Genomic DNA, 21,670 nt, shown 5'->3' on the forward strand with positions numbered 1-21,670 from the left:
CCGTTAGAAAATAGGGCCACCAACACATCTTTTAAGAAGTTCGGAAGGCAAGGAAGCTTCTGAGATAAATAATACAGGAGGCACGAGTCAGCGCGGAGCCGAGATGCCTGTTGCGGTTAGTTGAGTGACTTGCGCCCTGAATGTGGAGCCACCGCATCATCATGCTAAGCTCGGCGCCGAATGTCTTCCCAGTCAAACTTCATTAGAAGTGACTACTTAGTGGCAAACACGTGTAGATGCTTTCTTCACTAGCATGATTAAGTATACGAATGTCGTCAATATTTTGGGTTTCTTTGCCTAAGTATAATTATGGCTACCTCGTGAAAGCGTCGGTTGAGACACATGGCCCAGCTCGAGACTAATGTGAACCGTAGATGTGGTCGTGATAACAGTTGCAAAACGAGGACCGAGCACTGCTGCGGCTCCGGCATGAATATCAAGAGCAAATGAGATGATTTCTACGTTGGCATGGCGGCTGCGTCTCGTACCGGCGCCGAGCGCAGTGGATGCCGTGGGCCTGTCACGACGTCCTGGTATTTAATAAATACGACTATTTATTCGACGCGTTTGGAATTCAAACTCCCGTGTCAATACTTGTAGTCTATTTCTGCCCTCATAGAGAGAGATATGCGAGAAGCTTAGCAATGAGTGCGGCGATCAATGGCTCGAACATGAACAACCATGATTCAGATACAAGCTCCCAAGCAACGGCAATTGAACGTGGACCAGCAGCCAACTCATTTCCGTTTTCCATATCGAATGCTAATGCTGATGAATCAATATCTGCAAGGCAAGAACGTGTTGCGCAGCTAGCAAGGACATTCACAGGCCGAAGCATTAATTCAATCCCATCTCATAGCGCCAACCCCTTTCTGCCGAGCGATCCGACTCTCGACCCAACGTCTCCCTCATTTGATGCAAAACGATGGGCCAGTGCATTGCTGCATGCTTTTTCTCAAGACCCCGAACGGTATCCTCGACATACTGTTGGGGTGGCCTATCGCAACCTTAGCGTCCATGGATTTGGCAGCTCTACGGACTACCAAAAGGATGTTTTGAACGTTCTCTGGCGGGGACCGCAAATCCTCCGAGAATGGCTGTCGAATAGGCGGAGTAAAATACAGATTTTGAATGACTTCGAGGGCCTTGTCAACAAAGGAGAAATGCTACTCGTTCTTGGCCGTCCTGGCAGGTGGGTAATCAAACGCTAATAGTAACAGGTATCTGTGTATGCTAATAGTGGCTTCTTAAGTGGCGTCTCTACTCTACTCAAGACAATCGCTGGGCAAACACACGGATTACACCTTAGTCAGGATTCACATTTCAACTATCAAGGTATATAGGCAGCCCTGACTTCATAACATTTTTATTCGCATGGTTATCTACTGCTAACACTTACTCAGGGATACCATGGAACGTGATGCATAGTCAATTTCGTGGTGAGATCATCTATCAGGCCGAAACAGATGTACACTTTCCACAATTGACTGTGGGACAAACACTTCTTTTCGCTGCTCTCGCTCGGACACCAAAGAACCGGCTTCCAGGCGTATCTCGAATGTTGTACGCCCAGCAACTACGAGACGTAGTGATGGCCATCTTTGGGATCTACCACACAATGGATACGAAGGTTGGAAACGACTTCATTCGCGGTGTCAGCGGAGGAGAACGCAAGAGAGTCAGCATTGCTGAGGTCACCCTCAATCAGAGTGCAATACAATGCTGGGACAATAGCACACGAGGTTTAGACAGTGCAACAGCGCTCGAATTTGCTAGAATACTGAGACTCTCAACACAGTTGGCTGATACGGCTGCTATTGTGGCGATGTATCAAGCCTCTCAGCCCGCCTATGATGTCAGTCTGCGAAGGGGATGTCCTCGACGATTGTCTCTTGCTAACATATCTCCTCTAGACGTTTGACAAGGTTGCCGTTCTGTACGAAGGCAGACAGATATTCTTTGGCCATAAGGACGATGCCAAAGAATATTTTACCAATATTGGGTATCATTTCTCAGACCGACAGACCACAGCCGATTTCCTCACCTCTTTGACCAACCCTGCTGAGCGTATTGTCCAGCCTGGCTTTGAGAACAGGGTACCAAGAACGCCGGACGAGTTTGCCGAAGTTTGGAAAAAGAGCGAGGTCAGGGCTCAGTTACTACGAGACATTTCTGCTTTTGAAGAGAACTTCCCACTCGAAGGCGAAGAGATACAGAAACTTGGAGCTGCTCGACGGGCACAGCAAGCTTCTTTAGTGTCAGTATTCTTGCATCCATTTTTGATCTGACTACACATACTGAGTCATATTACAGGCGTGAGAAGTCTCCGTACACCATCTCAATTCCCATGCAAGTTCATTTGTGCATGACACGAGGATTCCAGCGACTTCGAGGCGACATGACTTTCTTCCTCGTTACTGTCTTCGGTAATCTTGTCGTCTCACTTGTCCTCGGTAGTGTCTTTTATGATCTACCCTCTACTGCTGCATCTATGAACAGCAGATGTATACTTCTTTTCTTCGCTATTCTTTTCAATGCGCTTAGCAGTGCACTGGAGGCAGGTAATGGTGCTTCTAGTATGCAGAGCCTGGCTAATTATTGCAGATTTTGTCTCTTTACGCTCAACGACCTATTGTGGAGAAGCAGGCTCAGTATACGCAGTATCATCCATTCGCGGAAGCCGTATCTTCAGCAATTTGTGACCTTCCAAGCAAGATCTTATCAACTATTGCATTCAACATCCCTCTCTACTTCATGGCCAACCTTCGACAAGAAGCAGGTGCATTTTTCATCTTCCTGCTCTTTGGATTCACCTGCACCCTCACTATGTCGATGATACTGAGAACAATCGGTCAAACGTCTCGGACAGTTCACCAGGCATTGACTCCTGCCGCAATATTCATTCTTGGGCTGGTTATATACACGGGGTTCATCTTGCCTACACGCAGTATGCAAGGCTGGCTGCGATGGATCAACTACATCAACCCAATTGCCTACGCGTATGAAAGTATTGTTGCAAATGAATTTTCGGGACGACAGTTCCCTTGCACTCAGTTTATCCCAATGGGTCCAGCCTATCAGGACACGACGCCGTTACAAAGAACATGTGCGGTGTCGGGTGCGGCCCCGGGTGCTGACTTTGTAGACGGAAGCACGTTCGTGAATCTCAGCTATGGCTACTATCGCTCTCATATATGGAGGTTCGTCAATCGCGTATCAAACGTGTCTTGTCTGTAGAGATCGGTTCAAGTTGACTTAAGAGCAGAAATTTTGGCATTCTAATCGGGTATATCATTTTCTTCGGACTTGCGTACCTCTTAGCCGCCGAATACATCTCGTCCAATATCTCAAAGGGCGAGGTCCTCTTGTTTCGCCGTTGCCATAAGGATCTTTCCTTTCCCAGGTCCGAAGATGAAGAGTCGCGAGGAACGAGCAGCAACGAAAAGACTAGCGCCACAAGAGAAGCCCCTGCTGACCTTGCAGACGAGTCAAATGTCGGCGTTCAGCGACAGCAGGGAGTTCTTCACTGGAAAGACCTCAGCTACGACATCTCCATCAAGGGCAAAGGGAGGAGAATACTTGACCATGTCAACGGCTGGGTCAAACCAGGAACGCTAACAGCCTTGATGGTATGTTTTGAGATATGGAGGGGCGAGATGTAGACTAACGCGCTAGCAGGGAGCAACAGGAGCTGGAAAGACGACGCTTCTGGATGTTCTTGCGAACAGAGTGACCATGGGAGTAGTGACTGGAGATGTGTCAGTCAATGGCTATCCCCGCGGGAAATCTTTCCAGCGCAAGACTGGCTATGTTCAACAACAAGATCTTCACCTCGAGACTGCGACTGTAAGAGAAGCTTTGAGATTCAGTGCAGCCCTGAGGCAGCCGGCAACAGTATCTACAGAAGATAAATATGCCTATGTAGAAGATATGATCAAGCTTCTGAACATGGAACAATATGCTGATGCTGTCATTGGGGTGCCTGGAGAAGGTAAGTAAACCACCAATCATGACGAGTACCACGTATGGACATGACTGACAGTGGGAAAGGTCTTAATGTCGAGCAGAGAAAACGGCTTACTATCGGCGTGGAGCTGGCGGCCAAGCCTGATTTACTTCTCTTCCTTGACGAACCTACATCCGGCCTTGACAGTCAGACAGCATGGTCAATCTGCACTTTGATTAAGAAGCTGTCAGATAACGGCCAGGCGATTCTCTGTACCATTCATCAACCGTCGGCATTGATTTTTGAGCAATTTGATCGTTTACTTCTCTTATCGAAAGGTGGTAAGACTGTTTACTTTGGAGATGTTGGCGAGAACTCAAAGGTTCTTACGCGCTATTTTGAGAGGCATGGAGCGACGGCTTGTGCGCCAGATGAGAATCCAGCAGAGTGGATGTTGAAAGTCATTGGTGCTGCCCCCGGAGCCCATACAGACAGAGACTGGTTCGAGACCTGGTGTCACAGTCAGGAGTATAGTGTGATGCGAAGGGAGTTAGACGAACTTGAGAAACATGGAGCATTCGCGACAGACCCTGACGCAAGTGCTGAGCTGGCGACGACTTATGCTGCGCCCTTGACGACCCAAGTCCTCATGTGCACGCAAAGAGTCTTTCAACAGTACTGGCGCACTCCCTCGTACATATATTCCAAGTTGATTCTATGCGGCGGCACGGTGAGTACATAATCATCAACCATGATCCAGAAGAAGCTGCTCTGACAGTCAATTAGAGTCTATTCATCGGCGTATCATTCTACAAAGCGAAGCTATCGATTCAAGGTTTACAGGGTCAGATGTTTTCCATCTTTATGCTCATGGTCATTTTCGCCTTCTTGGTTTACCAGACCATGCCTCATTTCATCACACAGCGCAGCCTCTACGAAGCGAGGGAACGATCTTCGCAGACGTATGCGTGGTATGTCTTCGTCGTTGCAAACATTGTTGTGGAACTGCCATGGAGTACGATCGCATCATTGGTGGTTTTCTTCCCGTTCTATTATTTGGTTGGGATGTACAGAAATGCAATTCCGACGGACGCTGTCCATGAGCGTGGCGGTTTGATGTTCTTTCTCATGTGGTCGTTCATGCTGTTCGAATCAACTTTCGCTGATATGGTCATTGCCGGTATACCAACGGCAGAGGTCGGCGCAACTATCGCACTCCTTCTCTTTGCGCTCTCTCTTATATTCTGCGGGTAAGTTGATTCCATGGATGCAAAAGATGCTTGCTGACAAGCCATCCTCGCAGTGTAATGGCGCCTCCCGCTGCCCTGCCGGGCTTTTGGATCTTCATGTACAGGGTCTCACCATTCACATATCTCATCAGTGCCATGCTGTCAACCGGCGTGGCTAATACCGAAGTGCATTGCTCTCAACTTGAGCTACTTACCTTCAATCCCCCCACTGGTACAACTTGCGGAGACTACATGACACCGTACATTCAGATGGCTGGCGGCGCGGTGTACAATCCTTCAGCGACCGAAGTATGCCAGTTCTGCTCTTTTGCAGACACGAATGTCTTTTTGAAGTCCGTAGTCTCTGATTTCGGAGAGAGGTGGCGGAACCTCGGGATCATATGGGCATATATCGCATTCAATGTCTTTGCGACTGGCTTCTTGTACTGGCTGGCTCGAGTGCCAAAGAGCTGGAGTTTCAGGGGCTTCATTCGGCTGCTCACCAAGTCACGCACTCGCTCGACAACATGAGGTTAGCATTTTTAAAAAGGCTAACTACTCTGTTACGATGTGTCATTATAGACAGGGCAGATCATTGGACTTATTCGTTTCCTTTTGTGTCGTTGCTTCAGGATCTTTACTTTCGCTTTTCCTTCTTCTCCTTCACCCCTATTATAGAGGCTGGTCAACGCAAGACCAACGCGTCGCACAATTATATTATCTTACGCCTACTCGAGTAGATTCCTAGCATATACTATTAGAGATTATAATAGTGACTACGTATTAGATCCGATTTTACCAACGCAACAGCTTGCACGCCTTATTGTAGATAGGAATGGCCCAGCATCAAGACCATCCATCCCATGGTTTACAATAGCGGGTGTCTTACTGAATCGTGCTAAATGTTGGTGCTAGGTGGAAAAGCTTGTGGTGCCTGCTAGGTACCTGGCTGGCCTGTAGATGTCCAGGTGCCCCACCTCCCGTCCCTCCACGCTAAACTATCTTATCCTTATCCTTATCCGATAATAAATGAACTTTTTTTTTTTCTCTTTCTCTTCCCGCCTGGAACCATCACACACAGAGCCAAGTCGGTGAGAACAGCCGCGACGATGGCAGACGATGGCATGCTCCTCAACTTTGAGATTGGCGACCTCCCAATCAAAAGCCAAGTCAAATTCAAGGGCGGCCGCTGGAGAGATCGCAATCGAGCCAACAATACCGCAAAGCACGACAGCCAAAACCCGAACAACACCCCGCTCAGTGATCGCTCGACCTCGAGGAGAACAACAACAGATCATGACCATGACTTCCATGACTCGAGCCGCCCCTATAAGAGACAGAGAACAGATCTCGGGGCGAGATTATCCTCTAACGGAGCCGAGCCTCGTTCATTCAGCCATGGCAATAGGCCCCCAATGAAGCTGGGCCCTGATGGAAAACCCCAGCAAATAACATCGAGGTTGTTCTCGTTCAATCCCACTCACACCACGATCATCGGCGACGCACCACAAGACGCGCAGGATGCCGAGCCTATCAAGCCTTCCAATGCACCTCTGACAGAGGAGGCCGAGAACTTCCTTGCGTTGGGGCTGTCGCGGCGGATGGCGCAGCACCTATCCACGAAGCTGGAGATGAAGGCGCCGACGTCCATCCAGAAGAATACAATACCGAAGTTGGTGAAGGAAGACAGCGACGCTTTCTTGCAAGCAGAGACAGGATCAGGCAAAACGCTGGCGTACCTCCTACCTATTGTGCACAGGATAATGTCACTGAGCCACACGGAGGATGGAAGCAATACAGGCACAAAAATACATCGAGACTCAGGACTGTTTGCCGTCATCCTTGCTCCCACCCGAGAACTGTGCAAGCAGATTTCCGTGGTCTTGGAAAAAGTTCTACGAGGCGCTCCCTGGATCGTCAGCACCTCCGTCATTGGAGGGGAGAGCAAGAAGTCTGAGAAGGCAAGGTTGCGTAAAGGAGTAAATATTTTGATCGCAACTCCTGGTCGATTGACCGATCACCTTGACAATACGAAGGTTCTTGACGTGGGGACAGTGCGGTGGCTTGTTCTCGATGAAGGAGATCGTCTGATGGAGATGGGCTTTGAGGAAGATATCAGAACCATTGTTGGCAAGATTCGAAAGGAGCAACTACTCACCAAGAACAAGGAGGGTGCTGTGTTAAGTCCAGCGCTTCCTTCAAGGCGAGTCACCGTGCTTTGCTCCGCGACCATGAAGATGAATGTTCAGAGATTAGGAGAAATCAGCTTGGAAGATGCAATTCACATCACCGCTTCTGACGATGGGTCGAAAGATGGCCCGGTCGGCGAGGTCAACGAAGCCGTGTTTAGCGCTCCGTCGCAACTCAAGCAGTCCTACCTCATTGTGCCTGCGAAGCTACGGCTGGTGACACTTATAGCGCTGCTCAAATCCTCCTTCGCTCGCCGTGGGTCTGTCATGAAAGCTATTGTTTTCATATCGTGCGCAGACTCGGTAGACTTTCATTTTGAGCTTCTGAAATCTACAGCACCCTTGGAGCCTCCTTCTCCCGAGTCGCCAGCAGCAAAGGAGAAGACATCAATCGCAACAGATGGCAGTGTGGCCCCGGCAGCATACATCACATCGCCAGCAAATCCATCCATCACCCTGCACAAGCTGCATGGATCATTATCCCAGCCAATTCGCACTGCAACACTACATTCCTTTACTACCTGTAAGAACCCATCAGTTCTCATCACGACCGATATCTCTTCCCGAGGTCTCGATGTGCCCGCGGTCGACCTTGTCATCGAGTACGACCCGGGCTTCAGCGTGGCTGATCATGTTCATCGAATTGGAAGAACAGCACGTGCAGGCCGGCCAGGAAAGGCAGTTCTCTTTTTAATGCCAGGTTGCGAAGAAGGCTATGTCTCTCTACTCTCGTCTTCATCACCTCTTACACCGCAGCTGTATGACTCTGTTTTGCAGAAAGGTTTTGCATCGCCTATTGACTTCCCACCGACGCCTACTGGCTCAGGCGAGAACGGGGATGCGCCAACACCACAGCCCGAGAAGCAGTCTTCAAATGGACGAGCTGAGTCGCTTCAGCTGCATATTGAGCAACGCCTTCTTGCCTCCGACGAGACAAGTGAAGAGCCCAGCTCTAAGTCCAAATCTCCGAGGAAAGCAAAAACTAAAGCACCACCGAGGCCGAATCGAAACACGTTGCTCAACTCCGGCAGGCAAGCTTTCCGCTCACATATTCGCGCGTATGCCACCCATGTGCGCGAGGAGCGAGGCTTCTTTGATATCACTCAGATGCATCTTGGCCATGTGGCTAAGAGCTTCGGACTGCGCGAGGCTCCGGGGGGCATCGGTGGCGGTGTCCAGCGACGTGCTCACAAGCCGAGCACCGGAGCCGGTTCAAAGAGCAGCGAGAAGAGAGGCGGGGACTTTGATGATGCGGTTGGAGGAAACAGCGCGGTTGACGAGGATGCCGCAAGGAGAATGCGTGCGAAGATGAAGACTGTTATGAGCGCTGCGAGCGAGTTCAACATTGGTTGATAGGTCTCTACACTTGGCGTTCATGGCCTAAAAATACAAAAGTTTATGAAGCGACTGTGGCATTATACGGCATGATAATTCTTCTTACCTAGAACCACCAACGCGATGTCGTGACATATACTCAAATTGTAATTGAGGTAGCCTAATGTACGGCGTAACCCGTCTCAAACACATGGTATCTTTCCCAAACTCCTGCCGGTCCTGTACAGAATCGTGACATCGCATTTTCCATCATCATACAAGAGACGTTCTTTTCATTGTCTCCAGCCCCAGTCTCTGACAAAGCGTCTATGTCCATACCCAACCCTCGCCTGTAATCCAAGGCCTACGTTCTCTCCTCCGCCCCAGCCACCCGTCCTCATGGCAGATATACTGAAGACCTTCTCTTTTTGGACTGAGCCGTTCATGCCCCACGTCGCAAGTGTCTCCTCGCGTCGTCTCTTCCGCAACTTGTCCCAGCCCAACTTGAAGCCTGCTGTTACGTGCAGGCCGTCTTTGAAGACGGCTTGGACTTCATCGGCGGTCTGCCACTCGGCACCACGGCCGAGGAAGCCGAAAACATTGCCGTCGACAAGCAGCGCGGCAACACTGGCGATGCTCGTCGGTGGGCGAGGCAGGATGTTTGGTTTGGGGAACGCAATCCAGCCGATGATGGTGAACAAGACCATCGCCGCGAGTAGACTCTGAAGGATGCGAGTCGTAACAAGGTCTTGCACCACCCTCCTACGAGCCCCAACGCCGGTACTCTCAAGTCTCGCTGCGTAGGCAAACTGGGTAGCATCACCAAGAGACCCGCCACTGACGTCCTCGGGAGAGACGTCTTCCTCTGCAGTGCTATTTGTGGTTGGGCGGCGAAGGTTTGTGCTCGTCACTTGTGCACGGATGATGCCGTGCTGCGCTACGATAGCGTCGGCGACGGCTCCTCTTGTTACAATATCATCGAGTCCCAGGTCTTCGAGGGGGATGGCGAATTGTGACTGTACGAGTGATGTGAAGAATTGATCAAGTAGGTGAGGCGTCGAGACGTTGACCATGTTGTTATAATTCCAGGCCTCTTCCATCGCTACGGACGAGGGCCTGTCTGTCGATTCTATAGGCTTTGGCGGTTGCGTCTCGTCAATCAGAAGAGAAGAGCCAAGGAACGTGACCTCGACATCGACGTCTCGTAAGACCTCGTTGCAGGTGAGGGCACTGACAGAGTCCAGTGTCGTGGAATTGGTGTCAGCATTGCTCAGCCGGCCCCAAACATATACATAATGCGCCGTCTGGTTTGTATTCGACGAGGCATTCTTATAAGGCACATAGTCTGCCGCGCCGAAAAAGGCATTGGAGTCGATAAATGTCTTGATCGGTGATTTCGGAGACACTCCATTAGCTCCTCGGGCTGTGCTGATGGTGATACTAGCGTTCGCCGGGTCATCGATGATGGAGATCTCCAACGGGTTGACAGCACCGCCAAAATCAATGGAGGCCTCGAGCGTAAGGTTTACATTGATGAGATTGTCGGGGATAAGCTTGCAGTCCATCCGTGCACGGGTCGCAGGAATGGTCGTGGTAAACTTAATATCACCCGATACGTCAAGACCGTCCTGCAAGCCCGCAACGGATAACGATGGGAACGCCATGTCCTGATATGTGAAAGCCGGGAATGACATGTTCGCATTGAGGATGAGGGATGGTACGACGGTAGAGTTTTGGCCGGTGTTGAAATTCCCCCTAGCGCTCTCATTGGCAGGCAGGAATTGAGAGCTGGCGAAAAAGTCTTGTGAAAGCAGTTGTACTGTGTCGACAACTGGCACATCAACTGTCGAAAAGACAGAGGCGGTAAATATAGACAGAAGTGAGGCGATCAGGAAGGCAGTGGTAGTGCCAATGACCCCGATATTTCGAGTAACTGCGGCCTCGAAAAGGACGACAGGAGTTGTCTTGTCCAGCAGATTGGCATTGACAGATGTCTTGAACGATCCACCCTTAATCATCTGAGCATATGGAGACAGAGCCCGGGTGTTGAAGTCGATGGAAGAGAAGAACACTGCGACGAACGACACAATGACCGCCGGAAGGGATGTCCAGAGCAGGTGACGGTATTTGTCGTCCGGAACACTGCCAAGACCCGTGTTATTTTCAGATATGCGCAAGGTGACCTCTAGTACGGCAATCATTCCCAGCACAACCACGATAGCGACAGTTCGCTGGACAGGGTGGAGGCCGAGAGGATAAGGCCACCTGCTTGTCTGCTCCACGTATTCTGGTGCGGTTTCTATGGACGAGTCTCCCCCGAATACTTTGAAATACCCAACATTAGAGGCGTTTGTATGGTCGTAAGCCTCTACCCCCGTACAATATCGAAATCCCTCAAGGCGATCGCGGATCGTTGTAAGATCCGCCCCGCCTGCACCGCGCAGGGCTTGCAGAAGTGGCTTGCTATGTGCTAGAAGAACAGCACTGTCCATAATCGTGTTTGGATCTCGCGGGAGGAAGCCGGATTTGGGAACCAAGAAGCAAGTGGCAACAGCAAGCAATAAGCATGCAGCCAGGAAGCCTACGACTAGATGCACAGTGAGACTTCGAACCAAGAGCCGTTCCTCGTTGCGAAGAGCTGTCCCACTGACGTCGGTAGGGTTCTGTTCAGTCAAAGATCTGCTGGCAATAAGCGCCGTGTATGTATTGAAGAAATTGTTTCCAAGATCATATAATTTCGCCGGGTCAAAGAAAGTGGATGCGCCGGGCAAGCTGCCGGTTGTCTTGAGCATCATACCTATAGCAAGGCTCATCTTTGCATCGACTCCGACGTATTGAGGCAAGTAGTAGTTGACCGTAGAATCCTGAAACTCCGTCTGCAGTTGACTTTTGTATGAGTCGAAGAACGCTTCTGCTATGTTCCAGGGCGCAACATTGTCAAGCGTCCTATTTCTCGGCGGATCCGAGAGCGAGATATTGAGCATTGCGGTCCCGTTTTTGACTACATCAACTCGGCTAATGTTGTAGGTAGGCCGACAAAGAAGCTGTGTCGAACGTGTAATGCTACCGTTTACAGGCACATTGTCGATGAATGGCTCTTCCGGTACGGAATCCAGGTCGATGTGGACTTGCCCGAAGACTAAGACAATTCGCATGTCTTGCGTATCCGTAGAGTTGTTGCAGCCTCCTTGTCCAAATCGACTGAAATAGATAGTGTCATTACCAGTTGTGCCTGGAGGCCCAAGAAATCCCCCCAGGCTTGTGACAGGCATGGTGACGGCGCAACCCCTTGTGGTGTAGGTAGTATTGAGCTGGTCAAAGCCCCTATGATGCTGCACACCAGTAAATGACATGTCCGCTTCCTCACACTCAAGCCCAGCGAAGAATCCATCGACAGTGGCGTGAACCTCTGTACCTTCGGGGAACTGGGAGGAGATATTGAATGGTTGGTAAGCAAACTGTTGTGATGTGCCGTCGGGAAATGATAAGTTGTCTTGTTGCAGACCAACCATCGTGTACAACGCTAAACTACCTGCATCGGCTAAACCTGAAGCGTTGTTCACGAAATTTCTCTGAAGTGTTAAGTTAACATTTCGGACGGGTACCCTCACAATATCTAGTGCCATGAGGCCAGTTGATAGAATGACGAGAACCTTGAAGATGATCGAGACGGCAGCCGTGAGGGCCACTGTGAAATCTCCGTTCTTCAGTGCCGGGACAATGGACCAGGGTTGAAACATGGAAATGTAGTCCAGCTGTAAGGTATGCTCAGCATTCGCCGGCCCCTTGGACATGCGGATCCATGGAGCAGCAGCCTTGGCTTGGAATTCGACTCGATTCCAGAGTGCTGCAATAGCAGTCAGCGCCAACACTGGCCCATATTGCCAAAGATAATGAGACTTCTGGTCTGCTGTCGCCAGACCTGAGTTTCTGTTGGAAAAGTCCAGCAACGCTTCTAATGCGACCATGAGCCCAGCGAATATGAAGATGAAGGCTATCAGGACCCTGCGCAAGAGGTAGAACGGTCGCCATTGTAATGGAACATTGATGAGGTTTGACGGTTTCTCAGGTAGTAGATCCAGCTCCCTCACTCGCGTCACTGGAATAGATTTGTGATCCCCATCCCATCCCCCAAGTTGCATTATAGCATTCTGCTGAGATGCCGAGTTTGATGGACTCAGAGACACTGTAGATGTGCTGTCGGCCTTGCTATGCGGCGGGGACGGTCGTGGAACGCTGAAGGACATATGGGATCGGGCGGTATATGGTCGCTCGACATGGTCGCTGCCATCTCTTCCCTGTCGCTTCCCTTTCTTCCCTAGCTGTGCGTATTCTTGGTATGACATTTCGCCCTTGGTCGGGTCGGTGTTATAGAGAACACCGGGATAAGTTGATAGTGTATGTCCTCGAGTAGGCACGTCGTCACCTTTCCCACCACATATTCAATTCGACACGATGACTTGTCCTGTGACTGGCGAAAAAAACAGACGAAATAGACACAGTTCGAGAGTTCACAATTAACGATCTTCAATTAGGGTTCGGATGAGGATTTTGAGGATCCGGGAAACGGAGAACAATCCGGGGAAGTCAGAAAAGGCCAGATCCAGACCCAACGCCTAAGACACGATGCTGGAGCCAGCCAGCGAAGCGCATGACAAATGGCAGCGTCTTCGAGAAGGAAGAAATGAGGGCAACCGCCATGAATGATCACCGGAATGCGAGTTCGACCTCGCAGATCATTGCCCGAGGGAGCACCGACCACGTTTATGTTCCCGCTCGATTCCTCGTGGGAAGAGGGCGCCACTGTTCCCCAAGAGTTTCCAAAACTCAGGACGAGCAGAGAGATGCCATGCCCGCTGGGGAACATTCCCGCCGTAGGGCATGTGTGAGGAGGGTTGGAAGTACGCTGTGCGGGTGAGACGCTGTTTCATCATGGGCCGCCGCCCGCAAGGGGGAAGAGGAGGCGCTCTGCGCTTGTCTCGACGTCGTCTCAGCCCCCTGCTTCCCCAATGGCTGTGCCATCAAGACAACCCCCGGCTAAACTTTAATGGACAGCGATTATAAGGCAGAAAAGCGATTGACACGGGAGATGGCACCACACCATTGAAGCCGTACCAGAAAATGAAGCTGTCATAGCACATCAAAGGGCTGGTCTTCAGGCGGTTGTTGGTATGAACGGTCCGTGCACGCGCGCAGATACCAGTTGTAAGGCTTATCGATAGCACTGACGATGTCTCAAATGCCAGACCCAGCACATCTCCGAGTGGTGAAATGGATGCAATTGGCCATAGAAATAGCGTTTTCGATGATGTCCCTCAATTTCAACTTAGGCTGGTTTCTCTGGAAAGCATACGAGATGCCTAGGATATGACGAGATGGCAGTAGAAAACCGCCTGTAACTGGTCTATTATCAATGTTTCCCACGCCTGTCTAAATAACCCTTAGAATTCTCAGTGTGGCCGAATCACAAATTCATTACTCTATTTCTTGCCTGCATCCTCCTTCAGTGACACGATTCTGTTCAGCACGATCTTATCATCTGTGCTATCACAATCCATCGCCTATTTAGGTGTTAGTGTTTGAGTCAATGTGGCTTGGTATGAGCTGTACTCACAAAGTATGCCACTCTCATGGCTTGGAAGCGAACGCTTTCGGGACCACCCTTTCCAAGCTCGCTCTCGCCAGCCGCCTCGGGCCATGGGGCGCGCCTCTTCACCTCGTCGAACCCAGACTCAATAATCGCGTTCGGGTACACCGTCTCACTTTCTGGGTTCAAGTCATTCAAGAAGCCACCATCCACCGCGCTGGGATTGTCGCTCTTGAAAAGGGCATTGTGAACGCGCACCTCGCATCGGCGAGAGCCGGAGCCCTCGCTGCCGACCCACTGAATAAATGTCTTGGGCTTCTTGGTCTCACGGTCGAATACTGCGCGAATTTCCGTGACCTTTCCGGTGGCTTCATCCTTAGTAAAAGACGTTGCCTTGATAGGGAAGGCAGCGTTGAGCAGACCGACAGTCTTGCCAGGGGCGAGTCGGAAGTAATCCTTGCTATCAACTTCTCGGAAATCAGAGCTGTCGATATATAGTGTCTTGGTAAACTTGATTGTGCGGTCGCCCATCTTAGGGTCTTTTGGAGAGAAAGGCACCGATATGTCCGTCCCATCAAGTTCGTCTGCATCTTCTATCACGACAGGGATTGGGTCCAGAACCAGCATCAGCCGAGGTACTGTCCTCTCCAGGTACTTCCTGATGCTCTGCTCGAAGCGCGAAATCTGGATCACGGTGGGTGAAGTAGTAACTCCTAGCTCATTGACAAACTCGAGAATGGCTCCGGGTGGTATGCCTCGTCTCTTGATGGCGATCAGCGTGTAAAGTCTCGGATCGTCCCAGCCTCTCACAATTTTCTTGTCGACAAGGGCCATAATCTTTCGTTTCGACAGAACGGTCCCGCTGAGACTAAGCCTACCATATTCGCGTTGCTGAGGTTCGTAAACTCCAAGAGTCTTGTTGAGCCACTCATAGCTGACACGGCTGAGAATGAACTCGGTAGTGCATAATGAATGTGTAATGCCTTCGAAGGAGTCGCAAAGACAGTGAGTGAAGTCGTAGGTCGGGTAAATCTTCCACTTGTCACCGGTCCGGTGATGCTCTGCATCCAAGACTCGGTATGCTGCCAGATCCCACATTTGAGGGTTTCCATCTGTGATATCCTGCTTCATGCGGAGGAATGCCTCCCTTGGCTTGTATTTTCCATCACGCATATCTCTGAACTTCTGAAGATTCTCCTCCACGCTCTGATCGGCATGCTTGCATCGGTATCGTGGTGACTCGCCCTTCTCGCCTCCTCTTTGGCGCTTGATCTCGGCATCATCGCAATGGCAGACATAGGCCTTGTCAAGCGTGATCAGTTTCTCAGCTAAATCGTACAACCGTTGGAAGTTGTCGCTTGAGTAGGTGATCTTGCAGGGTTTGAAACCAAGCCACTCGACCATGTCCTGGATTGCCGTGAAGTATATCTCCTCTTCTTTCTCGGGGTTTGTGTCGTCATATCGCAATATTGTTTCGCCGCCATGGTATTTAGCAAAACCGAAGTTGACAGCAATTGCCTTCGCGTGACCTATGGAGGTGAAGTTAGCAATGACGAAGAAGCGAGTGTTCGGGAGCTGTTACACACCGATGTGAAGGAAGCCATTAGGCTCTGGAGGGAATCTAGTCATGACTGGCTTCATCGGCCGATTGCTGAAGACTTCATTGAGGAAGCCCTGTTTGAACATAGCCTGGGTATCGATCACAACCTCTTCAACCTTCTCCTTAGGTTTAGGTGCGGCGGCCTTCTTCTCGGCAGCCGGCTTGGTGGCCGCCTCTGCTTTCCTAGCCTCGGTGGCTGCTTTCTTTGCTCGCTTCGCCAGTCGCTTCTTCAGCTCGCCCTTAGAAACCATCTCGCCAGTTTCCTCGTCAAGCTGGAGCTTGGCGGTGCTGGCGGCGACCGCCTCAACGGGGTCCGCCATGCTTTTGGTGGGAGTTGTGATGCTCGAATGGTATCTTTGGTATCTACAAGATGGAATTGAGTCGCTCGCGGTAGATCAAGGCACAGAACGACTACGTTCAGGTTTTATCAAGGGGAAAGGAAGGTGTTGCTCCGGTGAGTCAGTCCAACGGGCTGGAACGGTTTCACTGCCCCTCGAAAATTATTGGCGGGGTGGAGGGGCTGGATGAACCGACTGATAACTCTGTACACACGCGACAAAGAGCCCGATGACTAAGCCTGGCCAGGGAGCTTGGGCCACCTAGCCAGTTTGTTTGGACTCGATTCAAAATGAAGGTCAACCAACGATTATCGCCACTGCAATATGAAGTCTGGGCATAGAAGGTTGTGGCCAAAGATCATATATTGATTCGTCTGCCTCATTATTGCTGACTTTACAAACTCAATCCCAATTGGCAAAATTGTGTCTTTAGGTAAACCTGGAATAACAACCACTTGTATCCTCTAAGAAATCCACTACAGTGCCCCGCCCAGTCGTCGGGGGTGCTGTATTTCTGGAAGCTACAGGGGTCCCCGCTTTCGTCATTGTCCTCCCTCGAGGCTTTCTACACTCAGCCTTCTCATTCTTTGTCCAGCACTCATCTCACAACCCTCTTCCCTTTCCCTTCTATTCTTGGACCTCGCTCATTGATTGATTCCTCAGCGAGCATCTCTCCCTCGCCAATTCCTCACTGCATGTCCTTTCGACAAGCCTTCAAGATGGCCGTCCTCGCCGCCGACGAGCTCCCTACTCTGTCATTACTCTACAAGCTTGGAAAGCTGAAGGCACCCCCTCCCGGCAGGGAAGCTCCCGCCACAATCTCCTACAATAATACGACTCCGACTCCCTCCAAAGCTCTCAACGATCGCGTAAGCGTTTACCGAGGAGATATCACAAAGCTCGAGGTCGATGCCATAGTCAATGCGGCCAACGAGAGCCTACTAGGCGGAGGTGGCGTCGACGGCGCAATCCACAATGCTGCTGGACCAGGACTGCTGGCCGAGTGTCGCAAGCTTAACGGGTGCGACACTGGCTCTGCGAAGATCACTGGCGCATACAATCTGCCCTGCAAGAAGGTCATCCATGCCGTTGGCCCCGTCTACAACTTCATGAAGCCGAAGAAGAGCGCGGAGTTGCTGACTGGCTGCTATACCACAAGCCTGGAGCTAGCTGTGGCGAACGGGTTGAAGACAATTGCGTTCAGCGCCCTCAGCACGGGTATCTACGGCTATCCAAGCTCGGATGCAGCGCCAGTGGCGATCAGCGCTGTGAAGAAGTTCCTAGAGAGCGATGACACTCTTGAGAAGGTGGTGTTTGTCACCTTTGTTCAGAAGGACGTCGATGCTTACGATCGCTTCTTACCGTGAGCTTACCCTTCTCTCCCCGGACTACCAGACTCAATTGCTCACTTGATTATAGGCTTTACTTCCCTCCCGTGCCCGAGGCATCACAGCCAGCCCCTACCGATCCCGAGTCAACGACAGGTGGTGCTGACGAGGCGGCCCAAGAAGCGGAGGCTGAGAAAGTGGCAAGCAAGCTACCCGATGTCCCTAAGGCAGACCCAGACTCCGAGCATGCAGACAAAAAGCAGAAACACGACACCTGATCATGATGGTGGTTTGGGGAGTCTCGATTTTTAAAGCATGGAGTTCAGTGGCAGGCATTGGAGTTCTGGACAGGAAGGTATGCCTCAACGATAGGCAAAGCACCGAAACATGAAAGTTTATGATCTTCACAAACCGAGACCTTCTGACAGCATACCGTCTTTTCTCGAAACCCCGTAATCTAGTAGCTGTCAAATTGCTTTACAAAAGAACGCAAGAATATTCGCATGTTGCACAATACGCCAATAGAAACAAGTAAAAGGAAAACAGCAGAACTCCTAAATGAGCACGGTGAATGATATCCTTGGTCAAAGCCCTCAGCTCTCCTACACTGGGTGCGGAAACCGTTCTGGACTCGGCTCTGGGGACTTTGATGCAGCCCTCTGCTGCTCCTCCCTGTACGTCTGATAGGTCACGGGAACACCGTGCTGGAACTGATTCTGCAGCGCCTGCCCACCAAACATGACATCGGCAAGCAACTGTGCGTCTCTCTCCAGCTGCACGTCTTCAGTAGTTGTCTCTCTCGTGGCGTAAGGATGCGGGAATGGAGCGAACATGGCAGGCGTGTTCCCACCAATGGGCTGGGAGGGCTGCCACGCCTGGTTGGTGCTGGTGAATAGACCTTGCTGCGGTGCACCAGCGTTGAATCCTCCTGGCAAACCCGAAAACTGGCCAAAGCCTGCTTGGGTGGAGAAAGGAACTGTTGCCCTTTGATTCCACTGCGATGGGGTTGGTGTTCGTGGAAACTCGGAGAACTTGACACGCTTCGGTGCTATGTGGCAGTTAGCGGCATGTCTCGCCATAACATAATGCAAATGAACGGAAAGGCTTACGTTGTTCAGTCTCTGGTTGCGGTTGCTGTCCAGTAGCTGGGGCTTGTGTTTGTGCCTTGCCCTCTTTTTTGGCGTCTTTCAGGATCTTGGACACATCAAAGATATTAGTCCCCAGCTTCGTTGGCCCATGCTCGTCCTGGTTAATGATTTTCTTCAGAGACTTGCCCTGCGACTTGAGCACTGTCTTGAGCTTCTTGATGGATTTTTCGACATCCTTCTTCAGCTCTTTCGCCTCGAATCCTGCCGTGTCCGAGTTAAACTCGTCCCGCTTCTGGATGATCCTGTACCACATCTCGATCACCTCTTTCAGAACTGGCTCCGTGATGAGTGTCATTTCGCGAATTGCCATGTTTCTGAGCATCTCTGACTTCTTCTTCTTCCTCGAGGGTATGACGCCTACAAAAGCGGGGAGAGTTATGTCGGCATGAATATACTTGGGGTCGAGGAACTCTAAGGCGTGTAGTATGTGATTTTGATCCATCTGGAAGAGCCCTCGGAGCTTCTGAAGCTCCTCTATAATCCTTGGCGGCCACGGGCTATTGAAATGCAGGAGATCAGTAACGTGTTGTTCCAAGGGGCTCAAGATCCCGATACATCCCGTGGTCAACTTCATATGTACTGCACTCATCCGACCTGCAAGCCGTCCTCCAAACGCGTTCCAGATTGCAAGGCGTGAGTGAGGACGACCCCTGAGATAGTCGTATATCAGGTTCTGTAGGTAAGTAATCTCCGCCGTCAGACAACGATGGATTTCTCCAATGTCCTGATAGAGCAAGGCGAAGTATTGGAATAATTCCCACATGCGCTGTTCAATAAAAGAATCCATGGTAGGCTCGACATTGCCCACGTCTTGGCCGCTGGCTTGCGCTGCTCTCCATTGCTGCCTTTCTTGTTCGAACTCGTTGTTGATCACGACCTGGGAAGTGCGCAGGAATGCCAGCCTTGAGTTAATCTCTGGGCCGTCACGTTGCACTGCTTTCACTAGGTGGTTGAACTGCGTATCCGTCTCGTCCCATGTCAACTGTTCAAAAGTCCAGACTCTCTTGGTACTTGTTTCGTCGAGGCCTTCCCAACTCAACGCCTTCAGGTAGTCCGCAATCACGTTATGGCCGGCTTCCCGAAGACTTACATTGGCAATCGCAATCCAGTCGGCGACATTCTGGCTGCCGTAGAGAGCCCCTTTCTCAACGTAACTCGGAAATTGGCTGTACGCTCTCGCCAGGTTGGGCTGCTGGGGGGAGAACTTGAAAGACTGCCAACCGTACTTTACAGCATCGCATGACCAGAATTCGTTGCTGAAGAAGCGAGCGCAAAGCTCCACAGGAAGAACCTCTTCCATAGTCATGGCATGAGCCGATGGGTAGTTGAGGAAGTCCGCACTGCCTTGTAGCTCTGATGGATGAGGATTCGGGGCCGCTTGTGGCCATCGTGACTTGATACCCGCGACAGTCTGCCAATGCAATCCCTTGAATCTGACCAGGGGAAGCGTCTCAAGGACACCACCGAAGAGCTATGGTTCAAATATTAGTGACGTTTCGCCGGATAGCTAAGAGGTGTCGAGATGTAGATCCCGAAGCATACCCTGTTTTCAAACGCAAATCCCATCTCGGCCTGTTCCTCATTCTCAAAAAAGCACTCATCGTTTTTACCTGATCGATCAAGAAGCTTGTCGCCCAGGCTCTCAAGATTTTGGAAGACTTCTTGACTAAAGTTTCCGAACTGAGAATCGATCCCCACCCAAACTTTATCCTTCTGGAACTGCGCCGCATGTGCATAATGCGCGGCGTGCTATTATATCAAGATCAAACTTTAGCACGGGCTCGATGATATGTGATGTGAGGAGGATCACAAGCAAGATATGCGGCTGAAAAGCAAGTGACGCAGCAGGATTATACTTACAGCAAGCTCATGGAGCATAGTTGCGGCCACAAGGAAAGAGCAGACCGCTTTCTCTCCTAGGGTGTAAGACCGTACAAGAAGTGGGAAAAGGAGCTCGAGGCCGATCTGGATCCGAATTGGCGGATCTCCCGGTTTTTCGAACGTCGTCGAGCCATAACTTCCCGTTGATACCTTGTCCTGACCTGTAATACGGTAAACACTGCCAAACTCCCACTCAATTTTGTTCAGCAAGACTTTAGATGTGACCTCCATTGAAGGAAAGTTCAGATCACGCAGTCTCCTTGTCTCATCCCACATGAAGGCAGGATCCACGGCCAATCTCAGATTATCTCGAATAGGCACTCGGGTCTTCTCATGTGGGTCACGCAAGTCTCTGGCGTAATGGACGGGACACCGAGCATATAAATTGAGCAATGCTTGCCAATAGGGGTGATTCGAATTCAAGATTCGAGTGACCATCTGAAGAGTTGGTTGCAATGCGGCCCATATGATGTCGTCCCACTACAAAACTCATACTGTCAGAATCACTGTTTTCCAAAAGCTTTGTCGTTTGGTTTGGAACTTACAGCAGTATATTCACCGCGGTATCCGTTAATATTGAACAATTGTCGTGGACTAGTCTCTGCCCCGCCTAAATGGTCGGTCTTCAACCATTTGTTGCGAGCCACAAGCCTATATCGTTAGTTTCTGTATGTCTCTGGCAACAGACTTGATCACTTACGGATGTAGAGGTCCTTGTAGGTTACTGTCAGGGACTACCAAGTTGGCGGGATCATAGGCCTTTCGCTCCACGAACTAATATGATTGTTAGTTCAAAGTATTTTCGAAGATGACAAGCCTCATCAACTCACATCATCAGTCGTAAAGCCGTCAAATAGATAACGTTGATAGTCCTGGTTCTCCGAGATCACGTCATATAGCTTCAACCAAGCTTGACCTTTTTCCTCTGCACTCAAGTTGTCTCTCGCATTGGCTTGAGTTTCGAGATAGTCTCGCAATGACATTCCCTGGGGATGGGCATCATCCACAACTGTAGATTTCAAGAATTCACTGGCCGACTTCAGACCCTCACCCGGCATTTCAACCGTTGTACCAATTGCAACAGTTGGTGTCACCCAAGACCTGCCGGCT

General features: G+C 50.6%; 5 protein-coding genes across 5 annotated transcripts; 2 read left to right on the forward strand and 3 right to left on the reverse strand.

Annotated features, from left to right (window-relative positions):
* Positions 1 to 6,590: 6,590 nt before the first annotated feature.
* UCRPA7_664 (putative atp-dependent rna helicase dbp7 protein) lies at positions 6,591 to 8,717 on the forward strand (the record flags this gene model as incomplete). The annotated part of the gene is made up of 1 exon (XM_007913258.1): positions 6,591 to 8,717. The coding sequence occupies one exon, from the start codon at positions 6,591 to 6,593 to the stop codon at positions 8,715 to 8,717; it is 2,127 nt and encodes a 708-aa protein (XP_007911449.1).
* A 254-nt stretch (positions 8,718 to 8,971) lies between these two features.
* UCRPA7_665 (hypothetical protein) lies at positions 8,972 to 10,879 on the reverse strand (the record flags this gene model as incomplete). Its single annotated transcript, XM_007913259.1, has 1 exon — positions 8,972 to 10,879. The coding sequence occupies one exon, from the start codon at positions 10,877 to 10,879 to the stop codon at positions 8,972 to 8,974; it is 1,908 nt and encodes a 635-aa protein (XP_007911450.1).
* Positions 10,880 to 14,158: 3,279 nt separating this feature from the next.
* On the reverse strand, positions 14,159 to 16,185 carry UCRPA7_666 (putative glutaminyl-trna synthetase protein; the record flags this gene model as incomplete). Its single annotated transcript, XM_007913260.1, has 3 exons — positions 14,159 to 14,239; positions 14,293 to 15,794; positions 15,852 to 16,185. 3 exons carry the CDS (start codon positions 16,183 to 16,185, stop codon positions 14,159 to 14,161), a joined length of 1,917 nt encoding a protein of 638 aa, XP_007911451.1.
* A 713-nt stretch (positions 16,186 to 16,898) lies between these two features.
* UCRPA7_667 (putative macro domain-containing protein 1 protein) lies at positions 16,899 to 17,809 on the forward strand (the record flags this gene model as incomplete). Its single annotated transcript, XM_007913261.1, has 2 exons — positions 16,899 to 17,566; positions 17,623 to 17,809. The coding sequence occupies 2 exons, from the start codon at positions 16,899 to 16,901 to the stop codon at positions 17,807 to 17,809; spliced, it is 855 nt and encodes a 284-aa protein (XP_007911452.1).
* A 324-nt stretch (positions 17,810 to 18,133) lies between these two features.
* Positions 18,134 to 21,618, reverse strand: UCRPA7_668 (hypothetical protein; the record flags this gene model as incomplete). Its single annotated transcript, XM_007913262.1, has 7 exons — positions 18,134 to 18,579; positions 18,641 to 20,150; positions 20,222 to 20,428; positions 20,540 to 21,040; positions 21,106 to 21,211; positions 21,261 to 21,334; positions 21,391 to 21,618. 7 exons carry the CDS (start codon positions 21,616 to 21,618, stop codon positions 18,134 to 18,136), a joined length of 3,072 nt encoding a protein of 1,023 aa, XP_007911453.1.
* Positions 21,619 to 21,670: the final 52 nt, after the last annotated feature.

Source organism: Phaeoacremonium minimum (assembly GCF_000392275.1).
Source record: "Phaeoacremonium minimum UCRPA7 unplaced genomic scaffold PA7_03_scaffold_39, whole genome shotgun sequence".
Classification (NCBI taxonomy): Eukaryota; Fungi; Ascomycota; class Sordariomycetes; order Togniniales; family Togniniaceae; genus Phaeoacremonium; species Phaeoacremonium minimum.